The 25310-nt window shown below is 46.4% G+C and overlaps 1 protein-coding gene across 1 annotated transcript in view; it reads right to left on the bottom strand.

Moving 5' to 3' along the window:
- Positions 1 to 5558: 5558 nt before the first annotated feature.
- Positions 5559 to 25310, bottom strand: part of antxr1d (ANTXR cell adhesion molecule 1d) — a 32618-nt gene continuing 12866 nt past the window's right edge. Inside the window, exons 10-18 of the mRNA XM_036546623.1 lie at positions 21360 to 21458; positions 21079 to 21148; positions 16286 to 16364; positions 15135 to 15230; positions 14757 to 14795; positions 13678 to 13776; positions 12675 to 12842; positions 11875 to 11955; positions 5559 to 5792 (exon numbers count right to left, since the gene is read on the bottom strand). Of these exons, the coding sequence (XP_036402516.1) occupies positions 5559 to 5792; positions 11875 to 11955; positions 12675 to 12842; positions 13678 to 13776; positions 14757 to 14795; positions 15135 to 15230; positions 16286 to 16364; positions 21079 to 21148; positions 21360 to 21458 (965 nt within the window). The remainder of the gene's footprint in view (positions 5793 to 11874; positions 11956 to 12674; positions 12843 to 13677; positions 13777 to 14756; positions 14796 to 15134; positions 15231 to 16285; positions 16365 to 21078; positions 21149 to 21359; positions 21459 to 25310) is intronic.

The raw sequence follows: 25310 nt of genomic DNA, 5'->3' as shown, positions 1-25310 counted from the left end.
CTCTGGTCGGGCTAGCCTCTAAAACACCTTGACAAAATGACCTTGGGAATTGAGAGCATAATTCAGAGTTGAAGAACATGTTTATGCACAAAAAAGACAATCATTTGCATCAAAGCTTGCGTTGCCACTGACATTAGCTTGCAGAAACCAGCAGCGAGTTAAAGGACAGTTTAAAGCAACAAATCCGGTGTTCAATGAGAAGGCGTGGACTGTTCTGATTGGGATTCGCAGTGGGATTTAGTGAACTTGTGAGAGACGCACATTCCTGAAACATTTTAACACCAGATAGTACCAGTAATAATTCATGTGCTTGACTTGACTGTGCACACACAAAACCAACGGAATTTCTTGGTCTGTGCTAACTATGCTGTAACCACAGACCAAGGGGAAATTGTATCCCAAAAAGCCTCTGGGGTTATTACACATAATTTCATGATAATTTCGAGTCAGGACAGCTAGAGTGAAATGGTCTTAGATATTATTTACCAGCAAATAACAATCACTGTTCGATTTGATCTGGATTTTTTCAAAATGTAATTTTAAATCAAACAAGTTTTTGAAACAGCGTTGTTTTGGAGTTAACGTTACTAAATAGGGGTGTTGGTCCCTGCCAAAACCAAAGTTCAAAAATCATGAAAAGTTTTCATTTTATTGCATAATAAAAAGTAATGTACAAATTAGATTAAAGAATAGACCCATGGTTACTGTGCTCCAGATACAGGATTCTTTATGCAGATAACACTGGTACCAGTTTGCAGTTTTGCAAATGGCTGTACATCAGTAATCTCCATTCGAAACAACTATTTTCCCCTTATCAAGTGGAAAAGGCCACAACACTGTGACCGGAGGTCCACATGTTTCAAGTAGAGGTGGACAACCCCGGCTTCAGAAATTAAAAGTCCTGCCACGTATTTGTTCCACCCATGCACTACACCAGCTGAATTTAATTAGCACAACTCTTCAGCCAAGTAGAGGAGCTAATTAGTGAAATCACCTTGTTTAGTGAATGGCTAGAACAAATACATGGTAGGACTTTTACTTTCTGAAGCCGGGGTGTCCAACTCTGCTTTCAAGTGAATGATTTCTTCTTTGAAATTGTGCTATTGTGAGCTTGCTGATATTTAGTGGTCAGCACTGAGGTCAGATCTCATTGCTTATCTGGCCTTTTGTCTTTCCCTCCCGGGGTTGCAGGGCAATCGGGGTAATCTGGGTAAAAGAATTTTAAAAAAACATAAAAGCATGTTCTTTTTTTTTTTCTTTAACATAGCGTAAGAAAATTGAAATGTCTGTGGCTGTGTGTGACTCACCGAGCAGCTACCACCCAGGATGGGCGTGCAGTTTGTCTCAGGTGTATCTGACTGCAGGGTGGAGGTTCAGCATACCGCTTTTGTAAATGGCGTCATCAGTCCACATCAGCTTCATGTGAAGGGGGAAAATGGCGCATCCAGGGTTAGGCTATGGGCATCGTCATATATTACCCCATATTATATATTGTGTAATATGTCATAACATAGAAATGCTAGGACCCCTGGACATAAAGCATTGTGGGCCATCCTAGTTGCCTGACATGCATCCTAGTTGCCTGTCATGCAATGGGCAGTGTACTTTCCCCATTTGGGGCTGGCAAAAACCCCACACATTAAGGTCTGGGTTAGGAGTAGGGACAGGGAGCTCATCATAATTATAACGTAGACATAAGCAGTACAGGCATTAGCCTGTGGCTTGTGGCCTACATCCTTAGCCCCAGCTATGTGCCTCAACCCCACCTCAGAGCCAAGCTCCTCTGGTTTGTCTGTTAGTTCAAATTGACAGGTAGCAGGAAATGACGCCATGTCTGGAATTCTCTGTCCAGTAGGGAAATTAGAAATGACAGGGCCAATACTCAACGAGAGCTGTCCATGATGTTGTTTAAGGTGTCTTGGCTAAAAAAAAAACACGTTTGAAACATTTTCACTATTCATCATCTTTTTTTCATGTATCATTGTACGACTTAATATTTTCAGAAATGTGACAAGGGAGTGATTCAAACAAGACCTCCTCTTTTATGTCCTGAGGACATTTAGCTCGTAGCCAAATAAACTGCTAAAAAAAAGAGCGGGCGGATCGAAATCTTTCGCTACGTGCTGAGATGTTCGAAACGCTTCTCCGGTTGTGTGCTTGGCCGGCAGCGAGAGCGAGAAAGCGGGCGCACGGAGTCCGACCGCACGTCAACGCCGTCGCTCCCGGGACGGGCGCTGATTGCAGCGCGGGTAATCGCCCGCAGCTCTGCGTGCTGCAGGAGCGCTTGGCAACCGCCGCCGCACCCGGGGAGGAAGCGAGCCTCTTCCAGGCGCGCTCGTTCCCGAGCCAGAGGAGGCGGGGGCGAGGGTGGAGGACAGGAAGCCGCGCTTAAGCACGCACACGTGAGTGGGTGTGTGCGTGCCTGTGTTCAAATACGCACACCCACACACACACACACACAAAAAACACGCGGGGTGGAAAACGCAGCTACATGTCGGATAGGACTGCATGTGTCTTTGATTGAGATGGACAACTGGCTGTGAAACTGAGGAATCAAAAGTGATCCGAATGGTTTGAGGTTTTAGACTATGCTGTTGCATGTTTAAACAAAATACATAATAACACTATGACCTGAAATGGTTGAGCAAATGAACACCCTTACAAATGTAGTAATGAAAAATGTAAAATGTACCCCACTGAAGTTGCCTGCTACCATGAAAGATTCAAAATAATACCATGAATGTAAATATCCATCCATTTTTATTTTACTTTATTTTATTTATTACAAATTTTAAAATTGGACAAAGAAGGTATAATGTTAGCAATGGACTGAAAACAATATTTCACCCCAAGAGCAAAAACACATCAGATAATCAAATGGCAAAAATCCAGCATCACCACTGTACCAAAAACTCCCCATAAAGCCCTCAGCAATTCTGCCAAAATTCATGAAATTTAATAACGTCATTTAGTTTTACAGCAGCTACTTTCATTATGTACAAATACCACAAACCCTTGGGGCCGTGGTGGCCATGTTGTTTTATTTCATTTTTCTTCTCAAAACTTTGGCTAGGGGGATTGTTCAGATGTAGCACATTACAAATTCAATGCAAATCCAGTAAAAACTGAAATGAGCTGAAACCCTTCCAGGCATTACACACATACAGTAATATAGTATGGCAGTCTTTTTTTCCAAACCTTTTATTTAAACTTATTTTTTCAATCTTTGAAGCATTTCAGTTCTTCTTTTTCCTTATTGTAAATGAGCGAAACAGTTTTGCCAATGGTCTGGAAAATTGGACTGCCCAAAGCAGGGTATCCCAAAACCCCATTTTCACTCAGGGGACACATCCTCTCACACCCCATGCAATTGGGGAGAAAATTAGTGGGCTTGACGTTTGGCACTTAGGTTTCATATTTGTCATCTGAGGATGGAGGGAGGGGAGTCCTTTGCTAAGCTCTACAAATGAGAACAGAGGCTCTGTTTACTGAACAGATATTCAGCTTGGTGTGTCTACCACTGAAAATTGCATCTATCCCATTGGTAGAGCTGTAAGTGCTCTGATTTGCCGTATTGTTCTAATTATTCACGAAAGGGTATGGCCAAAGTCAGTCTATAACTATCACAGTGACAGCAGTGAGACCTCCTATAATCAGCAGGAAGCTCCAGGACACAGATGCGTGAAGCTGTTCAGTAAATGCATGGGTATATGTGGCAAGAGAACCTCAACCAAGATGTGTGATAAGACAATGCATTTCCGAATTCCTTCTTCCTGCTTGCAGGGTCCGCCCCTTTAAGCTGTCAGTTTATTTGAATGTCAAATCGAAGCATGTGGTTAGAGAGAATTATTACTCAGCCACGAATAAACGTCACCAACCAATGGTGGTATCAGCAGCAAAGACAAGAGATTTAGTAAGAAAGCTTGGAACGCAAAACTTTATTAGTATTGTGAAAAATTGTTTAATGAGAAAAGAATCACTTAAAAAAACATCTTTCCACATTTCTTGCAGCAATGTTAACATGGGGGTACATGTGGCATAAAAGCTAACATTGTTATCCTCCCTGTATCTAATGTCAGAGCTTCACTGGAGAACACACCTGATACAACTCCATTAAAAAGCTATTTGGTAGTCTTCCCAAAAACATAAGAGACAAAACGCTGGGAAGTATTTAACACATAAAGTTGATACAACATGCTTCACGTCTGTTACTACGCCATTCTATAGGCCAAGTGGGATCTTGCTGCAAACCCATGAGCTGCTTATACAAATTGACAAATACGAATTCAGTGATGACACCAAGCAGCAACTTATAGACAATTTAGATACCCATGACTGCGCCAGTGAGAACAATGTAACAGGAAATCAATGCATGCAAACTTTCTTAAAGACAGATCCATCCCGCAGGTTTAACAGTGCTAACATGTAACGATTGAATATAGCTAAAAAAAAAAAAAGAAAAATGAAAAAAATCCACATAACCAAAGCAAAATGAGACAAAACAACCCCAAAACAATTCCAGAAGGTACCGCGTGGAAACGAGGTTAACAGAATTGTCACACGCATAGTGTCCCGATCCACCAGGGGACACCCTGTCCTATTAAAGCACCTAGGATTAATGGATTAATAAATTAGGTGGTCTGAACTGCCCTGCAGTTGCATTGTATTTGCTGAGTCATTTTTTTCCTGAAACCAAATTTTAAAGTACAGTAAATGTGTGAGATATCCCCTTTGATGAATAAGTTGGGCATAAATCGGTAGTGTTTCAATGCTAAACATGGTCAAACTAAAATCATATGGTTTATGCAGCATGTCTTATGAGCTGGCTAAAAGAATTCTACATTCTGCAACAGCCTTCTAAGCCTTCTAATCCCTTTCCAAAGCCTTTCAAAAAACTGCCCTTAACATCAAGGTCATTCATTATAGATTCTTACTCTCCTGCCAACTAAAGTGGTTTTCCAGACATGCTAAAATCATTAGCGATCGCAGCCAGCCTGCTCTTTAAACAGTGAAAATTCACTGTCACATTTGTGCATCTCCTTTACACATGCCATACTTACACAATCCTTGCATCCTGGCAACATTTTATCATGTTTCTGCCCTACCAACATAACTAGTTCCCAAGCTAAACTGAGAGCATATAAAATACATCCATAGGAAAAAAAATGATCAAATGAGTTAACATGTCAGCATATTTTAAAGGGTACACAGGGGCAAGAACAGCTAACCAACAGCCCTACCTAGACAGCAGGTCCAAATTATTCATTCATAGTATGAGGAAAGGTCTTCTTTGGTAATGGACATGTTCAAGGACAAATTTCTTTAAACAAGAATGACAATGTACTGCAACTTGAACCATAACATTTTTTGGAATACTCAGTAGCTGTTGTATTGGTTTTTTTTTTGCAAACTCATTTTTTTCCTTTGCTGTCCAGCAACAAACCTCATAGCTCCTTGGCGCAACCCTGGTTTCAATAAATACAAAATGTTTATTTTTGGTCGAAGCAGATATTTTCAGAGGTGGGCGCGTGTTGTTTCAAGCGGATTCTTTGTTGCTCTCATGGTCTGCTGTCCAGGCTGGGCGGGGGCCGCGAGGGAGGGGGGCCGGGGGGTCCAGGCGGTGCACGGGCAGGGGGCGGTCCAGGGGGCGGCCGGCTCAGGGAGGTTCCGTTGGAGTGCGGGGTTGTGGGCCGGGTCAGGGGCTCATGGTCCGATGGGGGTGGGGGGCTGTGGGCGCGCGGGGTGGCCCTGGCAGCCTCCTCCTTCACCCTGGTGAAGTTGATACAGCGACCCTGTCGGGGGGAGAAGAGAAAGCGGCACATGAGGGGTTAAAACCAGGACAAGATCATCAAGGGGGGCAAACTCTGACACGGAGAACAAGGGGAAAAACAAGAAAATCGCTCCCTGGCTGTGACTGTCACTCCGTCTGTCATGCCCCTGCCCCCCCACCACCCCCCCAATCCCCCAACTGGTCCCTCCGATCGCCCCCGCAATAAAAGCCCAGGAGATGCACCCAAAAGGGGACAGCCCCCTCAGACACCCCGCTCCTCAGCTGTCACCGCGATTTTGTCCACAGAAGTCGCCGGGGACACGCCGGCGCGCCGCGGCGGGCGCAGTGGTTTAAGGTGGCGACAGAACCGGCCCTTCCTGCAGTTGCGCTTGCTCTGAACCCTCCCAGAGACGTTTCCGCGCGGGGCTGTTCGTCACTGTCAGCACGAGTGAACTTTCCGGGGTGACTGTCAAAGCCTGTCACCGGGGCTCCGACTCCGGGACCCGCCCCAACAAAAGCACCACAAACCTCGCTTTACGCGCCATTAGGTGTGAAAAATACAACTCTCACCTCACACAAAGGAGCGAGGAGGGGGGGCATCTACTTTTGTTACAACAGCAAAAAAAAACTGATTTTTGGTTTTATTGAATTTGTTAGCTTTAAAACTCATTGATCCCTTCATCTGCAACACCCCCCCCCGACCCAAAACAGAACAAAAACAAGCATAAAAAAATAATAAAAGGGTAAAACAGGATGTGGGGGGGGGGGGGGGGGTACACTATGAATTTGTAATGACGTTAATTACAACGACACAAAACAAAACAAATTCACAAAGGAGTAGCAGATACTCTGCAGCAGCAATAGGGATGGCTGCCAAAAACAAATGTTTGCCAAATCAAGCTTTATGATTTGAATGCTGCCAAGTACGCAGCATTGTAGGTACTGCTGTGAAATTTTTGACAATACATTCAGTCACTTAGCTTAGCATTTATTACATTGTTTTCTTATTACAAAACTAAAAGTGTATGCCTGACCATTAGGGTGGATTAGTCATCATTCCCTTTGAATCCTTTCGAGAGTAGATTCTCATCACAAATAGGCCAAACTACCAGAACCGCACACGCCCCGGCAGAGCTTACAAACATTTGGCAGAAACACAAAACAAAAGCAAGAAAGCACATTGGCCAGAAGATCTGTAGCCCGGGACAATAAGGCAAATATGCTTAACGCTGCGCTGGCCGTGTTGGCCGGGTTCCTTTTAAATACGGCAAGCGTAACAAAAAGCACAGCGCTAACAAATGTGAGCGAGAGCTCCGCAATCAAGGGAGAGCATCTCTACATCCATTTGAATTACTTTCACTTGAGTTGGAGTGAGAGGGGCCGTCGGGGGTGGGGAGTCGGGGGGGGCTGCCAGTTCCTGCCACGCGGTTTGATTACTTGTCAGACAAGCAGATGGAGAGTTTAAAGGCCACGAGCCTCATTGTGACCGAGGGGGGGGGGTGGTCCCCCCTTTTGTCCCCCCTTCGTTTATGGGTCTGAATCGAGGGCCAGGGGAGCAGTGGCCTCGTTTTCCTCCTCGCGGAGTCCAGGGGAGACCTCTCTGCTGCTTGTCCTCAAACGGGACCTGACCAAATGGGACCGGAGATAAAGAGCATGCGCTGTCTCCGTTTTCACCGACGGGGTTCAATCCAGAGCGGGGCACACCTCCTTCGCTGTCCCGCCCCGTCACCGTCAAAAGCCATGAGAGGCGACAGTGGCCGAGCTGTCAGGTCACATGCGTCCCTCTCTCCGGCTGTCCTACCGTGACGGCCGGGACCATCTTAGTCTCCAGTTTAGCTGAGCAAAGCTAAGAGAGTGGCCGGGAGTTTGCCCTGTGTATTAACAAGGTAATAACGCGAGAGGCCCGTCACCACAGGTCACTGGGATAGACCGCACAAGCAGCTTCCTCCGCTCATCCTGGCAGGTTCACCTACAGCACCCTCACATGTTATTCCATGATCCAGTCCCGCAGCTAAATTTCTGAGCTTAAGCGTCACATTCAGGGTGGAAGAGATGGAATCTGAACCAAAAGCCTTTGTACTCCTGCTGCTACAACCTCAGCGTGCCATAATTGCGGAACCTCTGAAGCCTCATTCGCCTGTAGCAGGGTACCATGTGTGCCTTACGAGGATAACAGCATGTTGTAGGAGGATAAGGAGCTGGGCGCTTCACACAAAGGCTGAAGGTTCATTCCTGATGTGAGGAAATGTGGTTGTACCTATCAGCAAAGTGCTTAACCTGCACAGCTTCAGTAATCATTGAAATGTAGAAACGAAAGGCTTGAAAATGTAATTTCAAAGTTTATTGTTAAAGTTATAAAGCAGCTCTGGAGAAGGACGTCTGCTAAGAGAATGTATAATTTAGAAATATGTTATCAGAGAGGACCTCTATATCCCTTTTACAGCCCCATCCAGCCACCCAACCTGGTGGGTCAATTACCCAGAATCCCCCTCTGTGGTCTCAAACCGGTCACAGACTGGTGTAATGGCTTGCTGCCGGCTGGGGCCAATCCAGAGCGGTTAAGGCACCATATGGAATGAGTTTTTTTTTTACCCTTCTCTCCCCCCTCTCCTCCACCCACATGCATGTGGTATTCATGAGGCTCCTATTCTCATTCGGGCCATATGTTCATCCTTGCACGGGGGCTGTTGTTGTACTGCTTGCCAAATTGTTCTTTTCGCTGCACACGACCGCTGAGACGACCTGGCCAAGACCCCCCCCCACCCCCCCACCCCCCCTGCGACCTGACTTTGCCAAATCAATCACAGCACCCACCCCCCATCTCTGCCACAATGGCCCATCACAATAAAAGGTGGGCCCCCGGCTGTAAATGGTTTTGTGTCATTTTGGAGGGGGGGGGGGGCGCTCCCTGCTTAATCAGGTATTAAATCAGACCACCAAGCACTGCTCACCACCCCGCCCCCTTATCCCAAACCACACAATCCCAAAAAAATGAAAACAACTGGAAAAAATCCAAAACATACCATTCATCTGGACTTTGTAAATTATGCATAAGAGAATCCCTGGTAACCAGAACGAGTTTTCTGGGAAACGGTTCCAACATTCCGTTATGTCATCGGGAGAAAAAAAAAATTCCAACCAAACGAATACACACACTTGAAAATACATTTCAAGGTTCTTCTGTCCTTAAAGGAAAAAAAGGAGATGGTCGTTAAAAGAGATCGCATGCATACCCCGGGAAGTGAAAGGCTTTCACCAGAGTGGTTTCAATGTCCTGGTAAACAGCAGACAAAAAGGAGACAAAGAAAGGCTTCACCAGGGCCCTTTTCTTTGCCAACAATTACAACCACGGCTGTAAAACCAACCTGCCACTGCTGCTTCACAATGTGTTTGATGTGGCCTTTGGGTAAAGAGTTTGACCCTGGCTGTTGCCTCCGCTGTATGCTACCCCCTGCGCCCTGCTTCCAAATGTCGTGCGTTTAGCGTCAGGCTGCAGCGAATGCCAGGTTGGAAGCCTCGGATTTAACAGTAAGAGTTTGGGCTGTGAAATCTAAACTGGAGCGGAGTGTGTAGGAGGAAAGCTGTCTTTTTTTCCACAGGGCCGAGAGGGCCGGAGGAGCAGCGTGAGTCACTGCGCTCGGCCCGGGCGGCCCAAACGAGGAAAACAGCCGTGCATGTAATGACACCCTGTAGGGTTGTGCTTCAGCGCTGCACTCCGCCACACACTGCACCGCGCTCCCTCTGACCAAACACAGCGGCCCTGAGTGCAGGAACCAGAACCAGGGAGGGAGGGGGGGGACGGGGGGGGACGGGGGGGGGGGAGGAGAGGGGGAGAGAGGGGGAGAGAGGAGAGGGGGAGTGAGAGAGAGAGAGAGAGAGAGAGAAGAGAGAAGGGAAAGGGAGGGACAGAGGGGAGGGAGGCAGCAAAAGAGGAAGAGAGAGGGAGGAAGAGTGAGGGCTATAAAGGGTGAAAGGGAGAGGAGGAGAGAGGGAAAGCAAGAAGGAGAGAGGGAGGGAGACAGAGAGAGAGATGATAAAAGAGAGACAGAAGGGGGGAGAGGGAGGGGGTAGAGGATGAGAGGGAGGGGAAAAAGAGAGAGAAAGAGAGAAGGGAACGAGATAGAGATGGAGAGAGAGGGCGAGACTGGGGCATAAAGGGGGGGGGGGGGGGGAAGAGGGAGAGAAGCAGAGACAGAGACAGTGGAAGAGAGAAAGAGCATGAGGAGAAGCCAGGGAAGAGTATTTTTGAACACACCAGACACTTAAATCACACTAACTTGTTGTGTGCCTCTTTACCCTGGTACGTTGTTTACAAACAACTTTCCCCCCGCCCTCAAAAATACTCATATCAGTTCTGAGTTCCAATCAGATGTGTGTGTGAAATAACTAGGTAAACTATGGCAATGTTTTCAGAGATTATCCCTTTGCATACTTGTACTCTGTCATTACACAGGAAAGGACAGCAGTGATAATGGCCTGTGAACAAGCTGCAAGCTGGGATCAATCTACAGAGAGCAGACCGAGACGGTTTTTAAGCTATGCTCTGTGATGCTGTCGCCCTTGGCACTAAAGACAGAAGTCGCCCATAAGAACTGACCCAGGACCAGATTTCCCATCACAATTAAACATTGTAAGTGAAACAAAAAAACTGGTCCCAGATCAGCACTTATGGGCAACTTCTGCCTGGAGCTGGCCCGGGCTCCGGTCTCTCAGGAAACAGGGAATGCTTTGTGTGTTGGCACGGGAGCCCCCTGCCGCCCCTGGCAACAGCAACCGCCAGCATTGTGCTGCAGGTGTGCATGGGACACAGGGGAACACAGGCGCCCTGTGAACGCGAGGGGTCCCCCCGAAAAAAAAAAAAAAACCCTGCAGCTGTCTCCACCCCAACCCCGCCCCTTTACAAAGGCCTTATCGCCTCACAAGGGGCTTCCAAAGAGTGTCCCACAAATGCCGGGGCGTTGCCCCTCTCTCGCACAGCGACCCCTTTATGGGCCTGATGGCGGTATCAGATGGCCCTCTATGCGCCTGAAACGGAGTTATCGTGTGCGCATTAATGGTAGCATACTGTATGGCCTTCAGGCTGCGCCCCCGCTATGAATGACACCATTGAGGGCCTCGCAGATGTGTTGCCATGACGAGCACCATGGCCATAAAATAACTCTACGGCAGAAAGGATCAGCTATGCTGCGGACTGGCATGACCCTAAAGGGGGGGGGGGGGGGCGTGTTGGGGCGTTGGACACTCCCAAAAAACCGACACCAGGCATCCGACAAATGCAGGTGTATGAAGGTGCAGCACATGCAAATATGGGCAGGCCCCAAGGCGGTCCCTTCCCTTGATAAGGCAGAGACTTCGGAGTCTTGGATAACGCAACAAAAGTAAATATGACCTAATTCATCGGTTTTCCAATAAGAGGGTGCTTGCACATGTTACTCTGGGCTTTTCCACTGCAACTAGTAAGTAAATTACACGGAGGCAATAACGTTACACAGAAATGGGGAAATTTCCGCTTAATACAAACCATCGGGAACGTGAAGCTAAGTCATTTGACCTTTGACATCTGCGGATTATTTAAATTTCCCTAAGCCGATCAAAAGGTATAAAATGCCTAACTGAAAGCAAATGTGGTGCGGATATTCAGCAAGCGGAAAGTCTTGCAGTCTTGCAAGCCTTGCATCTGTGGAACTTCAACATAAGAATATGCATCTGATTTATGACAACTGTTGGCCTAATTATTTACAGTTCACAGCTTCAACTCCTTAACTTGCTCACTGTGGTTCTTTTAGCATCTCTCTTTAGTCTCAGGCTGGTGTTCCAATTGCAAGGGAAATTCAAATAACTTTTTTTTTTTTGCAAATAATGCACAGCTTCAATCAACACTTGGGGTTTGTCCTCCATGGCACCATTTTAATTTTCACGTCAATTTCCATCACCATCAGCTCCATACATAAATTTACGAACCAGATATGAACAAAACCAGATGCTCGCCTATATGCAGAAATATTTCCACAGCAACAGACATGCCCCTTCCTAGACTGCAGTAGAGGGTGCGTGGAGAATTTCCCTCTTGCTGCTGATTTCTGATTGGCTGGGAAGGCGCTCACCTGATCCCCGGGCTGCGGTCTCATGAGGGACACCTGGTCATACCCCCGGCGGAACAGGGCCCACAGCGCGTCCAGTTTCCCCTGCAGAGGAGAGGGGTAAATGTCAAAAGATGGAATATGCACCAATAAATACCAAATACAGAGCACTCCACTTTTATTAAATGCTGTAATACTATACAATACAAGTCTCAAACATTCCTAAACGCCACTTGTAAGGATCAAGTAATCAGTTTCAATCAATTTGGGCTCACTTTCAACATGTAATACATCGCCCAACGGATCACAATGGTGCATAATAAATGAAATTCCTTCTACAGATGAACAATTCCACCTTCTTGAGTCACATGATGGCCTTTATACTAATGAAAGAAATGTAGCTGAGAAAGTGGGCATTCTACAGCCTATGCTGTCTGAGATTCTGTGAAGAGCTAAGCTGCCACTTTGTGGAATCAAAGGCAACAGAGAGGGTACCACAGTGCAATGAATCACGAAGACACCCGAAAACATGAATCACCTGAATCTAATTGATTTTTATGCTTTTAAAAAGAATCAAGGAATCCAAACTTGCTGGTATGGAGTCGTCCACATATACATAAAAATTGACCCTATATTATACCCTAAAGTTACCAGTAGCACTTGACTTTTCAGCTCTGATACCATGCAATGAATTAAAAATATGTTGTATATTGTAAAATTAATATTTGATGATTTGATATTTAATATTCCTATTATTTCCAGGAATGGCAGCTGAGGAGAGGGGAGATGCACGCTGTGATGTCACAAAGGGTGGAGCTCTTTACCTGGATGGGCGTGTACCACCTCCTCTCCTGAGCCAGCCTGCGGGTGCCATGCTTCTTGGGTTTGGGCTCGTAGGGCTCGAACTCCTGCTCCGGCATCTTCACCACCGCATTCTTTGGCTTTTCCAGTTTTGCGCCCTCCTCTGTGGAGCCCTTACCACCCCAGCGTACCTGTGTGTAATGTTTAATATTAGTATGAGTTCTGTCTCCGCCCCTCTCAGCACCCCTGCCAATCACACGCCCCATGAAATGTCAAACCCCACCCCACACAAAGTGGCTATGATTAAATCAGGGCTGCTCAGCTTGGTCCCAGATGACTTCAATGCAGCAGGTTTTTTAGCTCTTTTCCAACCACTAAGCCCCTTAGATCTGGGATGGTAGGACAAATTAGCTCAAACAATGGGGCGATTTCATGAACTAAGTGGTTTAAGTGCACTGCTGTAACAAAAGCCTGCCAACACAGCAGCCATCCAGGACCAGGGTGGAGTGGCCCTGGATTACACCACGCCCAACCACTTAACGTGAAAGATACATTAACAGATCAAAAAATGGCTTATCTCAAATTACAGACAAATCCACTCTGGGCACAGATGTGCTTTTTGTGTTCATGTGATATCAGAATGGTACAGATGAGATAAATAGCTGACATGACTTGAGGTTGTATAAAAACGGCCAGGGTTTTAACTTGATCTATCCACTGGCAAAAAGATCCTAGGGGTGTAGACCTCTGTTGTCTAATATACACATGCAGTTGATCAGACCGTACCCAGTTGCTTCTCTTTATGATGCTTCATTAATTGCACAGAAACTTAGCATCTCCGCTCTCAAAGTGGTAATGTACACTTGCACCAAAGTGCGGACATCAATATGCACACTTGACTACTGGTGAGTTTGGACAGTATACATATATCGTTATACTGACGCACACACATTCATTGACCATACACACACACACACATACACACACACACACACACACACACACAATGTTTAAAATTGACAATACCTCCATCCTTTTAATGCCCCCCACGCCACGTCCTCCATAGTATGACGCGTCCACGGTGGGCCACTTCTTTTTCGGCATCCCATCCTCGTCATCCGACTCCTGAGCAGGGAGGACACCCAGTCAATGCTCACCGTCCTCCGACAGCGAGAGACGGTCACCACCGACTGACACTGTGGCTAGACCTGAGGCCTCCGTGATTCACCCCAACCCAACCTTATCAGGCCTGGGACACACTCTGAACCAGCTTAGTCTTATCCTTAATATGAACACCATTGTTACAGTGAACGAACAACCAGACCAGTGAATCGGCGTCTGTTGTGAAGGCCTCTGAGGGGGACAGACCTCGCCGAGATGGTCCAGAGTGGGAAATCTGACGTGCACAATTGAAGCAACCGCACAAAAAAAACTCCAAAACGGATAATTGCAGTTATGCATTCACGAGGCCGGCCATAATGTTATTCGCCGCTGTGGCGACTCAATGAAGCAGGCGAGAGGGGGACCTCAGGCCCATTCAGAGCCGGCGAGGCTTTCAAAGAGGCCGGACTGTGAGCCCACTGTTTCCACACGCAGATGTACCATCTAAAAGGACGCTACAAAGCTCTTTTATTTGAAATCAGGCGCGATGGCTGGTCGCCTTTAACCTCCAGGAACAAAGCAAACACAAGAGGACCATTATGAGACTTTTCTATAAAAAAAACCCCACTGAATTCTACTGATGGGCCATCTAGATGTTCAACTCTTTCAATGTGGGTATTTGAGTGGGGATGAATGCCTTTTGGCTCTAGGTTTATGTGCTGTTCCTGGATATTTAAAGTATGGTATCTAGGAACATTGAAGGCTTTTGATTCAGTTATGTAGCCAGGATTAAAACATGCATGACTGCTTATATCTGTTAACTGATATATCCACAAACTGAGGTGGGGAAAAGATTCATATTTCTTCTGTAAATTGCCCTGGGTCATGCTCAGATAGACCTCTGTGGCGGATACAGGGGTTGGTCAAGGCCCTGTTGGATTTACACTTTGAAGCCTGTAATGAAGGCCAGATGAGATCACAGAGAGAGGGGGAGGGGCACTTACTGGCTCTGGGGGAGGGGGCGGAGGTGGCTCTTTGATCACCTAAAAACACAGTAAAAACACAGAGAACTGCTCAAATGCATGTTATGGACACGTAGGCGAGCAGAGCATGCACTAATATACGGGTAGCGTTTGATGTTGCCGAACACTTCCTCTGTGTAATCTGCGCTAGCGCCGAACGCACGGAGGAAGGATCGACTGAACACACAGAGAGAGTGACTCAACACATGGAACAGCAGTGCAACAGAGACATACGAGTTCCCCTTCATTCACTGACTGTACCAACGCGCAGCTGTTATTCAGATCTGAAAAATGGCTTTACTGTAGAGTGACACACAGCAGCAGGCAGAGGTGCAGGCCGAGGGCGGACGCAGAACTCACCACAGTGCAACACAGTGGCCAAAACCACCACATCAACAGCAGGGCCAGCAACAGGAAGAGGATCAGCAGCGTGATCAGGAGAATCGTGCCGTCAAACTGCGGGAGGGAGGGATGGCACCGGAAAATCACATTCAAATTCAAATTCCAATGGAGCTTTATTGGCATGACAAATGAAATTGTGTTGCATAATAAAGAAGTTACAAACATAAAAAATAATGTTTACAGTATAAACTATAATTACAGTATAGTATAGTATAAATTATATATATAATATATAATATATACCGCAGTGTGATAAATCTATATGGTTGCAGGACTACAAATCCCATGAGACACAGAGAGAGCAGAGAAGAAGATCAGAGGAATAGTTAGGGAAGTGGAAATAAAGTAAAATAAAAAAGTAAGCTTTATCAAATGCATTTTGTATTTTGTATTGTGTTGGGTATTCTTTTCTGCCTTGTGGGGGGTGGGGGGTGGGGGGGTTAGCTGTTAGAAATGCAACCAAAGGGAAAGGTGGGGTTTTACAGGACTTTGGGATAAGTTAGACAGGCAAGTTCAGAAGCCCCTCCATTTGGATCAAGGTGGAAGTGAGAAGACGAACTTACTCTAGAGAGAAGGGCCCCACTGATGAAACGGGGGACAGAGGAGACCCTAGAGACAACGCAGCAGCCAAGGAAGAGGAAAAAGGGAAGGGGAGGGGGGAGAACGAGACAGAGGAGGAAGAGGGGGGACCAAACAGGAAAAAGAAGGAAGAGGATACGGGGACCAAACAGGAAAGAGAAGGAAGAAGATACGGGGACCAAACAGGAAAGAGAAGGAAGAAGATATGGGGACCAAACAGGAAAGAGAAGGAAGAAGATATGGGGACCAAACAGGAAAGAGAAGGAAGAAGATATGGGGACCAAAAAGGAAAAAGAAAGAAGAAGATATGGGGACCAAACAGGAAAGAGAAGGAAGAAGATATGGGGACCAAACAGGAAAGAGAAGGAAGAAGATATGAGGACCAAACAGGAAAGAGAGAAGAGAAACATTTCAGGCATCATTATTTTGAAACAGAAGTCCAGGAGAGACCCCTGCACTGAGACTGACGTAGTCAGTCCGACACATCTTCCGCTCACGCCTTCTCCCTGCAGATAGCAGGCCATACTCACACATTCCGTGGTCGTGATGTGCACAGAGCTGGTGATGAAGGACAGCCCCTCATTCATGCTGACCTGAAGATAGACGACCCTAAAACATGAACAGAGACATGACGTGAATTAACTTCACAGAGCTGAACTCCTCTTCAATGTCTACTACAGATACATGGGAATAACTGTATGACCTGTATGACATGAACAAGGATGGCTTGTGTGCATGGAATCATCAGAGAACATCCATCTGGTAAATCAACAGCATGCAAAAGAAGTCCATGGCTACTGCATGGCTTTACACAGAATAAAACTGAAAAATGCTGAAGACATGGTACAAATGAAACATGAAATGGCCCATTAAGCAGCATTTGTTTCAGCTTGACTTCCCTCACACTTGAGTTGTTGTCAATGTTAACTTTGACTTTAACCTACGTGTTCAGCTCAATGTACACTAAGGGATAGTCAAACATGGGTCAGGATTGCAAATGGGCACAAATTTAAAAAAAAAAATCTAAAATGGAGGTTTTGAAAAGTTTCCCAAATTGGAAAAATAGTAAGACACAGTAAAGTAGCGTTACTGATGCCCATAATTATATGCCTGATTTCAAATTCACCGCATTCTTTTGAGGGTGATGGGAACGGTCAGTGGAGAGTGGAATGAGTAGTAGGTTCTAAGGACGCATTGAAAATGTGGGTCTTATCTGGTCTGGCGCGGAGCGTGGAATCTGGAATATGGAAAGTGGGATTCTGGGAGTGCGTTTTTCAGTGGACTGGCAAGCAGTCGCAGACAGAGAAAGAGTTATGATCAGAGGGAAAGATAGTGTGTGTGTGTGTGTGTGTGTGTGTGTGTATGTATTATGTGGCTGAATACATGTTCTGAATACACATGTTCTCTTATGACCAGATATTTGGCTTCTGCGTTCCTTCCATCCTCTGTCTAGGAGGTTCTCCTTGGTAACAGTGCTGTCTGCATTCCTATGCATTCCTATGGATGTACTGTTTTAGACCACACCCCTTTAAGAATGTTCATAATGAGCCAACGAATCAGAACACTTGTAGCTTCAAAAATGGCAGTGACAGAATGCTCAAAGAAATGTGTACTGAACATCAGAGAGATCTGCTGAATGTATGAAAAATCTGTGTCAATGTTACCAGCACATATTAGAGTAGGTCAAAGAGAGATAGTGACAGGGACACAAGAACGGACAGAGAAACAGGAAAGGAGAGAGGAGGAAGGACAGCTGGATCAAGAAAGGAAGACGCAACAAGGCACAAGAGAGGAAGACACACAGGGATCAAGAGAAAGGAATAGGGGCAGAGACAACCTGGAGGAACACAGGGGAGAGGGGGAAACGTATAGAGGTTGATGAGAGCCACTGCCATGGTGCCCGGTGAACAGCAGATGGGCCTCACTGTGGGCTCTCTAGGCTCTCCCTGCTGATTAATACAGGGGGAGTGAGCAGAGATGGGGCTGGAGACAGAGGGCTGCGGTCAAACTGGGGGGAAGAGAAGGAGGAGGAGGGGGTGGGGTGGAGAGAAGAGGGAGAGAGATGAGGTGAAGTTGAGGTTTTTAGCAGTGAGCACACAGAGGTTTGGGGTTGGGGGGGGGTGAAAAGAGAGAGCTGGTTGGGCAGGGTAGGGGGGGGGAGCTGAAGTTGGCAATGAGCATGAGTATGGTTAGGAGAGGCAGGGGGGTGGGTAAGGGATGAGAGGAGAGGAGGGGAGGTTGGGGGAGAGGGTGAGGAAAGGGGGGAGCAGGAATGGGGGGAGGGGAGGAGAGGAACGATCGGGCTTTCCTGTTTCGTTTCCCCGCTGCACCAGCCGTTCCTGAACCCTTTCAAACGGCCTGCCGGTGATTTGCACGACAACAAGGAGGACAACGTGCCCCATCAGACACTCCCCAAACCCACCATCTGTCCACCCACTACCGCTAACAATACAGACACTGAACCTGGTACGCGCTGAAAAGGCTTGTGTGCTCTGATAGCATTCAACAGTCGTCACATTCCACCAGCTTTGACACAGAGCTCCAGCACTTACACATGTTGATTATACAAAGGCTCGCCATCAGGTACTTGTAATTGAACCCTGAAGTAAATGTGAAGTTGGACATACAGGACCAACTGCATACAAAGTAAACATGCCCTACAAGGCACTGCATTAAATATTTAGGGTGCCCAAAAGAAGACTTTCCCTGGGTCTTCCTCTCAAATGGTCCAACGCAATATGTCTTATGACGGGTGAAACCCTGAAATAATGGGTACTCAAAAAAGCTGCTATGGGAGGCCATGCACAAACTGTGACCCTCCTGCACCCCATCATGCTTTGCAGTCAGCGACACGGGCATCCTGAACGCCCTCCGGCAGGAGGTGAGGCGCGCGGAGATCAGGAGCCGTGGTGACAGAGCGATCGTGTCCGCCATCAATCAGTGGACTGCCGCACTTTCCGAGCGCCCATTCTGGAAGCTTCTCAGTCACTTCGTGTTTGCGTGACAGCACTTGTGACTTCATCACACGAGAAACGTCTCTCTGACACAAAATAAATAAATAAAATCCCTGACTGACCGGTGGGGACTGATGGTTTCAAGGGGGGCATTTCTGAGAATGCAAAGCATGATGGGATGCTGGGGGGTTTGTGTGTGGACCCTGTAGCAGCTCGGTGACATCACACTCTCTAATGTAGACAATATTACCCATAATACCTGGTTTTCATCCCTTCTTTCAAGAGCCTCGGAAAGGGGCAACCCATGTACTTCTCTGGAAAATGACTGCTATTATTTTAGAAGTAAACACTTCAGAATTATTTTTACTGTTTCCTGGAAAAATTCAGTAAGTTTTAAAACATGAAACTCCGGTGAAAATGCTCAGCTGGCTGTACCAAGCTGCACCAAGCAGCCTGTCTCACATAGCACATGCTTGTAATGTCCGATGAAACATTCTTCCTGGGGGTCAGTTTCCTCTTCGCAGACCCCTGGGTATACTTTAAACGGACATCTGAAGACAGAACGCCATAATTATGTCCATGTGTTAATTAGTACTGAAGGGTTACAAATGGGAAAACAAAACAGTGCTAGTTCCTATTACGTGGCACCTCTTCAAAATTATGCCTGCAAATACAAGGATGAAACAGATGGTCCTGCATTGGCAATGAGCACGGAGCTGGATATGACAATTTCATATACCATGGTTAAAAAACGCAGAGGGGAGCAGATCTACCATAGGACAGAACTGAGTTTGCGCGGTGACAACACGTGAGCAAAGTGCGCCCCCCACCAACCCCCCCCCCCCCCCCCCCCCCCATGGCCACTTACTCCACACATGATCATGTCATTATTTGCATGAGGCAATCTGGCCGACAGAGATCGGCTATTTTTCCTGAACCTCCAACTGACTCTGATCTGCGCGGTCCCCCTTGACCCCGATGGTTTGTCCCCTCCTCCGCTGACTGCCTCTGTTAAGTCACCCGCTTGGATCTCCCCCGGGCCCTGTCTCTTTCCATATGGCCAATAATCATGGCTATTACACTTGAATAAAGACTAAATATGGGGGCGCTCCTGACATGGCAGCTAAGAGGGGTACATTACCTAGAGAACAGGGGGTAAAGTAATCCACCAAACAGCACAGACAGGAGAGCACCTTGGTCTGTATGGACTCTCAGTATAGGGAGCAGCTAAATCTCATAGAAAAATGCTACTAAAATGCTATTTATAAATGCCAAAATGTACTGCATTATTTCAGGATGCATATATCAAAGTTTAAAAACATTTAAGTTCACCCACAATCCCCCAGTGGAAAAAATTGGACAATCTTTAACTGGGCCCTTAAACATATTGAGGACATCAGGGGACTGTTGGGACAGCCAGGGAAACAAGGACAACTGGGGCCACACACTTTACCAAAAACAAAGGAAATAGGGGAACAATTATGTATGTATTTAGAGTGAGAAAGCAGACAGAGAAGGGGAAACCCAACACAGTCATGAGAGCTGATTTCACTTTTTAAACCTGAGCCACCCAGGGGCCAGTTCTCTGTCTGAGAGACCCGGAAAAGGCCTGTCAGGACCTTAAACACAATCAGTGACACTGTACACTATATTTTCCACAGAGCCCAACCTCAACCCTTCAGACAAACAGGCCTTCTGCAGCAGAGGCGAGGACAAAATAAGAAGCGGTTTGTGCAAAACAACTTATTCCGGTTGCCAAGGCGATGAGTCAGTTCCATCAATAGAAAAAGAAAAGCTCAAGCGATCCCCAGGAAATCGTTCTGACAAGAACAAGACAAATGAACTCCTCAAGGTGTCTGGAGCCGGTGGTGAAGATAATTATGCGTAGGGCTCCAGGGGGGGCGGGGAGCGAAATGGCTGGTGGGATTTCGCCAGTTTCCGAGCAAAAAAAAAAAAACAAAAAAACACACAAACCTGAAGACTCTCTTCAGGGTGGTGCTGGTGTGTCTGCAGAGTGATCGGGCCGCAGTTTATCGGCCTGGTCCTTGGGGGTGCAGAGACCCTGGCAGAGTAGATCTAATGGCTGCAGGCCCAGACACGAGGGCCTTCTCACACGGAACCTCTAACACAAGTCAAGACGATGTCGGCCCTCCTCTGTGAATGGCTAATTAAATTCCCGTCTTGGGCTTCCTTGCCGCACGAGGAGTGTCGTGCCGCGTTAGGGAGAAAACCCATGATTGATAAGAAGAATTTCAAATGACATTGGCCCTAATTTATCAAGGATTTTTGAGCCGTTTGGTTTCTGGCCTGTCAATATTGCTAGACGTACAGAAACAAAGGCAGGACTGAGTGAGGACTGAAACACTTACTTCCCAACTTCGTCTATGACTGGTGCGGGGCACAGCAGGTAGGTGTCTGCTATATCCGCAGGTTTCTCATCTAGAAAGAGAAACATTTACACTTTCAAAGAGCTTCCATTATGTACATGCAAATTGAAACTGCATAGGCCTTCCTCACTTGATGATGAGAACTGTGTAAACACCATGAATCATAAGTCATTTTACATTACATTAAACCAATGGGTTAACATAAAGCAGTGACTTCAACAAGCATATTAGAAACTTAACGACAAATGTGCAAAGCTACTCACTTATGGTGATGGTGTCATTGACTTTGAAGCTGCACAAGACCTGGTCAATATTTCTAGCGTGCAAAAACCCATTTCCTCTCACCACCACCTGAAATGACTCTGGAAACAAAGGATTCAAAACAATTAAGCCCTGGATTCAATGGTTCTTTGTGGTCTAAGTCCTTAACTTTGAATACCAAATTGAAGCAGATGTAGACTTTGTTACAGCATAATACTAGCAGGTGTTTGGCAATGAATCCCCTCAGACATGTGAATGAGATGCCTGGACTTCCTCTAACAAGTCACTGTAGAAGCCCCTTTACCACCAGTGAGGCTCTAGCTAGGGCTGGAATTCAACCTAATGTAATTGGATTTTATCCTTAATTTTGAATAACAAAATTAAAAGAGTCTAATTTCAGTTCAAACAAATAACGTGAAGTGTGTGAAAATGTGAAAGAAAAAGAGTTTGAATTTGATATTCAAGGTTCAGGACTAACCACAGTCTTGTGGCAATGCATCTAGGCCGTAATCTTTAAATAATCAAATCAACACAGCAAGATAAATGCAAGACATTGTTCTTTAATTCATTTTTATCTTAATATCCATATTTGAAGAAAACCTTGCACATTGCACCAATTCTCTAAATATGACATTTAGCAAGTATCTGTTATTTAGCAAGTATTTGTGTGATTGCTTACAAGAAGGAATATTATACAAATGTCTGAGACACACATCCAAATATTAGTTTTGATCAAGTCAGAGCTTTGAAACCTACAAGAAAAAAGCGTCTTTATGAAGTTGCACAGCTGACATGACCATTTTGCACATGGCGTTCAGAGAAACACACAACGTTGCGGTATCTGTCTGTGCAAAACGCTTGCAAAAGGGCTTGCAGTTCCTCCACAGATCTTTGTCTCATGGAGACCTTTTCGAAAAATGCCAAGCGCTATGACATCATAAAGTGCCCTGCTGCCAGAGGGGCCTTGGTATCCCGCTTTATCTGTTCCATCCTTAACCTTTCATGTAGACTCAATTCAACATGATTTTCTGAAGGGGGTGGTGGCAGATCCGGGGGGAGGCAGGCAAAAAAAAAAACGTGTGCATGGTCCACTGGTGCTAATAATAAAAATGATGCTGTTCACAAATATCTGCGTGCCCCGTGGCTGGGGGAGCTTTTGCAACCGTGGAAGTGGGATCTCTGACCTTTGTGCCCCCTCGGGCTGTGCAGTGTTCACTGGCGGCCGCTAACCAACATATGCTTAGATATGTGAAAAAAGAGAGAGAGCAAGAGAGAGAGAGAGACGGAGAGAGAGGGGAATAAAGATGTTTGCTTAAAACCCTGTCTGAGAGCCCATCTCTGGGGGGGGGGCAGGGGGCTGAGACGGGCTCACCTAAAGCCCCATGAGCGTTACTCTCTCTCTCTGCAGCCGTGGCGTGACAGAGGCCATCTTTGTTCTTGTGGCGTTTATAAAATTGAGGGGACGCCACACCTTTAGCATTTAAACAGCAGCGTGAAGATCACTGGGTAAAAATGTTTGGCATTTTTACCCAGGAAATGCCTGCCATTCACGAAAGGTCATGGAATCTGTTATACCAGATGGAGGCATTCAGATATGCTGCTTGTTTCATTTACAGCTTATATGGTGTTTATGGACAAATACATGGTTTTTGCACACAGAAAGAATTTAATCACCAGTTTCAATTACTAAATAGCGCACAGTGATTTCAGTGATTTCCTTTATAATAACTCCTTTTTAAACTCCTTTATAAAAAAGCTCCTTTTTTATAATTCATTGTAAGTTCTCAGAAATTATATATGTTCTAAGTACTTATATTTACTGTAGGTGTAGATGTATAAAACTATAGTGATTTTCATACACAAAATACATATCTCATGATTTTTACATATATATAAATTAACAATCTGTTGGAATATTCATAATAAATATTACATGTACTGTAGCTATGTTTAATAATATTTATCCGTTCCTCTAATTTGGCAGCAACCCTCATTGTTAATGCACAGACATTAGCCCTGTCAGTAAAAACGGAGCCATTGTCTGCTTGTCGAAGCGGCGCATGTGCTGATTTCAGCAGCTCGCAGTGCGTCTGAAACACTCACGTCTCCCCCGCTTCCACACCGGCTCCTCCCCTCACCTAATTAACCTGTCATGTGCTTCTCAATCATGTCTGCCCACCCCTCCGAAAAGGACTGCTCTGTCGCGGCCTCACCCGCTGCATGACGTCCCGGCAGCTGAAATGGCTAATTCCGTTTAATTTCGGGACCCTGGCCATGACCACGGCCGCGTCCTTTTCTTGGCGAGTTACTGTCAGACGCGGCGTGGTGGATTTTGACAGGACGGCGCGTGGGGCGGGGGCGGGAGGGAGGTCAGCGCAGGGTGGAGTGGGCGGTGCTGGCAGCTAGATGGTGGGCAGGAGCTGGTGCGTGCCCGCCGCGCTGTCGCCTCGGCAACCGCAGCCCCCGATGAGGAGCTGACGGCTCGCATCCGCACCTGGGCGTTTGACGCGGCCGGCAGGACACCACGGTCAGAGGGGGGCGGGGGACGAGGAGGAGTGGGGGGGGGAACCCTTCAATCATGGTGGCGAGGCCGCTGTGCGTAATCAAAGCAATGATGCTGTCAGCCTGCATAGCGGCTGCCCTCAGCTCGGGAGCTGATGGCCTGTTTACAGACCGCTCGGCCTGGTCACTTCGTATCAGTGTAACGGGCGTGGGGGGGTGGGGGTGGCGAGAGATCGAGGAAGATGGACGTCACAGAGAGACAGAGGAAGCTTGACACTGTGTCACCACGTCACCGCTCGCTCTCTCCCATCAATGCGCGTCAGCCATTCCTCTTCTGGAAGTCACTCTTGCTCATATTGTCGTGCTAACGGGTTACGGAGAGGATTAACTACATTCACTGCATGTTCCAGAATCCCAATAAAACTGGGATCATTTTTAAAAGACGCCTAATTAAATAACAGTTCTCACATGAGCTTGTATCGCCGCCATTCTTCCTCTGGGCTGATTTAATTAATTACTGAACAATATGTCCAACCAGAAATAATTCAGTCAGTGACATTAATTAGCATGTAATGTTTTCATTAAGACTCATTTTGGTAACGCTTTATGCAAATTGGATTAGCACAATCATCTTAAATAGATCAGAGTCACGTTTGAAATTATATGGGGTCAAGATTTTCAAAGGCTCTTCTGCATGAAAAAATAATTAAAGCAAAAAAGAGAAAAACATAAATTCAGTGAAATTACTGTTTGGAGATAACTAAGAAATACAGCAACCAAAACACATAATAATTTAAAGAACATATCAATCAAAATCATGATTTAAAGAGTTCACAAAAGAAAAATCACAATCTAGAGAATACAGAAATTTTTTAAAATCATGATTGAGGGCACACGGGAACCAAAAATCTGGTATTCGTCATCGTTTGTGGCCTGGTTCCTACATGCAATTTCCCAGTCAGTGAGCATTAGGACGAGGCACTCTTATCATATTTCATCTCTAAGCCAACTTGGCACACGGCTCCAAAGGCCCGGCAATTACTCACTGCGCGCAGACATGACATCCCACAAAGTGACGTTAAACTTATTGTCAGGGACGGACGGGTAAAATTAGCACTGCTCCTTTTTGCCTGGCCGGTTCTTCCTGGCCTAGTTTGCTGCTTTGCGAACGGTGCAAACGCCACCCCCTCTGTTAAATTTCTTTCGCTACTCTGGGCTGGTTCCTGAACGGGAAAACGGCTGTTTGTTTAATTGGCCCAGCCAGGCCGCGGAGGCCCGGCGCGGTGAGCACGGGTGCGCAGGGCGGCAGGATGAATGTGGCTTGACGCGACCCTATTAGCGCACACTGTTTCAGACTCCACTCACAGCATTGTGTCTACGGCAAGGAGTCTCCAAGGACTGGCGCTTTCTGTGCGTGACCGATTTTCACCTCAGTACAAATTCAGCGGCCT

This window comes from Megalops cyprinoides, chromosome 15, assembly GCF_013368585.1.
Source record: "Megalops cyprinoides isolate fMegCyp1 chromosome 15, fMegCyp1.pri, whole genome shotgun sequence".
Lineage (NCBI taxonomy): Eukaryota > Metazoa > Chordata > Actinopteri > Elopiformes > Megalopidae > Megalops > Megalops cyprinoides.
Note: the sequence above shows the minus strand (reverse complement) of the source record. Positions and strands in the feature narration are given on the sequence as shown.